General features: G+C 48.0%; 1 protein-coding gene across 1 annotated transcript in view; it reads left to right on the top strand.

Moving 5' to 3' along the window:
• Nucleotides 1-2476, top strand: part of DNAH9 (dynein, axonemal, heavy chain 9) — a 218965-nt gene that overhangs the window by 82560 nt on the left and 133929 nt on the right. The window contains exon 43 of the mRNA XM_009894355.1: nt 1743-1904. Within this exon, the coding sequence (XP_009892657.1) occupies nt 1743-1904 (162 nt within the window). The remainder of the gene's footprint in view (nt 1-1742; nt 1905-2476) is intronic.

The following is a 2476-nucleotide window of genomic DNA, read 5'->3' as shown; positions in this document are numbered from 1 at the left end:
CTGAGGTCAGGTCCTGCCTTGTCAAAGCAGCGACAGCCCGTCTCCGCTGGCATGTTGATGCATGACGACAACACGGCAAACAAGTCTTGCTGGGATGATTAGCATATTCCCCGTTTCCGTGCCAAATACGCATCATCTCCTGGGGTGATTATTAAGCTGCTGAGGAGCCTGTCACTCAGAATTACCCGGTAATAAATCCCGATCTGCTGAGTCGGGGGCCGTGGTTCCCCTGCAGCCCGGCTCCGTGCTCCTTGGCGGGGGCAGTGGTGAGCCCCTCGCACCCCGATGGGCACAGCTGCTCGGCAAAGACCTCTCCTGGAGTTTCACTATTTTATCGCCAATGTCGTGATATTTGATATCGTTGCCTAGAGAAGCCTCGTTGCAGCAGAGAGGGCTTCCTAACCAGCTTCTGGCCTTTCTGGCAAGGAGGAGAAGATGAAAGATTTGGCTAAAATACAACCTTGAGGACTCAACAGCCAGATGGATAAAACTCGCATTGCCATGGCAAAGGGCAGGGGATTATCCCTTTTTTGGAGGGGTTTTTGCACACTGACACCACATTCGTCACAGATGCAGCGACCCACGATCATGCATTTTTCTTGCATCCCAGCCATGGGCACTGCGGCATCTCCTGGAAGCTCAGCCTCACACATGGAGCATCCCCGTGGCTCGTTGGGGTGCAGGTGGTTGTGCTTGTGGAAGAGCCCGGTGGCTCTGCCGCGAGGAGCAAGGGTCAGGTTTGCAGAGTGAGAAAAGGGGAGGTGTTCAGCTGTGAAGTTAATAAACTGATTACAGCTTGGTGAAGTGTGGATTTTCTTCCCTCTCAGGTAGCACTTGCATCAAGAACACAACAACTTTTGTGGCTGGGGGTGTCTTTAGAGTGCCTGAGTGATTTGGGGTTGTTTTGTTTTTTTTTAAAATCAGTTTAGGACCTGGTGGGTTTCCCTTTCCCCCTTTGAGCTGTCAGCTCTTCTCACTATTTTTTTTTTTTTCTGAAATAAATAAAATAACAAGACATTAAACCCAAACGACTTGAGGCATGGGCCAGTGAGCTGAGTGGAACTGCTTTACATTGCTTTTAATATATTTTGTATTTTATGTATAAATAATTAGGTGTTAGGAATAAAAGCTGTCTATTTAATTCATGCCGTTGAAAACCCTGTGTGCTGTTAATAGGCTTAGTTATAGGCGACTCCTCTTTGAAATATAATTCTTTTATGCATTTTAATAGAGTTCATGGTAAACATACTGTGATAAGCAGACAGCAACTAATATTTCCTGCAGGCAGAATGCACCTAATTAAAATTAATTGATTAAAAAAAAAAAAGAAAAAAAGGAAATCATCACTACTAACATTTCCAAACTATTTTTTTCTTCTTGACAAAGCAGCCATGGTGTGGTGTTGGGATGCAAAAAGCCGTGCGCCTGGGCGGGTGCCTGACTCTGTGCACTCTTCGCAGCTGAGCTCGGGAGCACCAGCCCGGCCAGGCTGCGGGGGGATGCTCTGTGGGGTGTCAGAATGAGTGTAACGAATACAAACGGCTTTGGGAGGTTGGGGGTAACAATGGACACGGACTCCAGGGCCCAGTGAGTCGGGGCTTCTTCAGAATTCACTTGCAGGTCGCTCTAACTCTGCTTTTAATGTGATTCAGCCCTATTCTAGCGGGATGGCCTGGGTGCTGGGGTGAGGATAATCCTTTAGGGTCAAGATGGGGTTTTCTGACTGTCTCTGCTCTCCACAGGGCCTTCTGTTCTCTACCCCTGAATGTCTGAAGCAACCCCAAGACCTCGTGAAGCTCTACCTGCACGAGTCAAACCGGGTGTACCGGGATAAGATGGTTGAAGAAAAGGATTATGGTACCTTTGATAAAATCCAGCTGGAGATGGTGAAGAAATTCTACGATGTAAGTGTTGAGGTTCATAACTTGGATAATAACATACATGTTCACAGGTAAAAAGTTCCTTGGGAAAGCAAAGTTTGAGCCAAGGTCTGCCCACCTCTCACTTGCCGGGAGGGCAATGCTCTTGGTGGGACCTCAGGAGCAAAATCTGTCATCCGTATTGTGGGCTGACGATGTTGTGATGTGGATAAATGATGCACTCCAGAAGGCATTGGGGAGAGGAGATTTGAGCTCTGGGAATGCATTAAATTCCTTTAAGTGCTTTGAGTCTCATGTGGCAAAAGCAGGAGAAGGGTGAGATTCCTGGTCTTGATGGGAGCAAAGTGAAACGCAGGCACAAATCCGTAGTGCTTTCCCTTTTTCCAAAACACCTTTCAAATGAAAGCTCCAGACCTGCTGTCCTTCGGGCCTGGCGTCACCCAGCAGTGCTGCCACGTGAATTGCATGGGGATCGCTGCAGTCACAAGCAGTGCAGACAGCACTTTCCGCTCCGTATGTTGTCATTGTCCACAATGTCCTAACACTGTGGGTACTGCTGCAGGGCCACATTCTCTCACAGTAATGACTTGAGTTGT

Source organism: Charadrius vociferus, unplaced genomic scaffold (assembly GCF_000708025.1).
Source record: "Charadrius vociferus isolate BGI_N301 unplaced genomic scaffold, ASM70802v2 scaffold121, whole genome shotgun sequence".
In the NCBI taxonomy this organism is placed as follows: Eukaryota; Metazoa; Chordata; class Aves; order Charadriiformes; family Charadriidae; genus Charadrius; species Charadrius vociferus.
The sequence above is the reverse complement of the archived record's forward strand: the minus strand, read 5'-3'. Positions and strand labels throughout refer to the sequence as shown.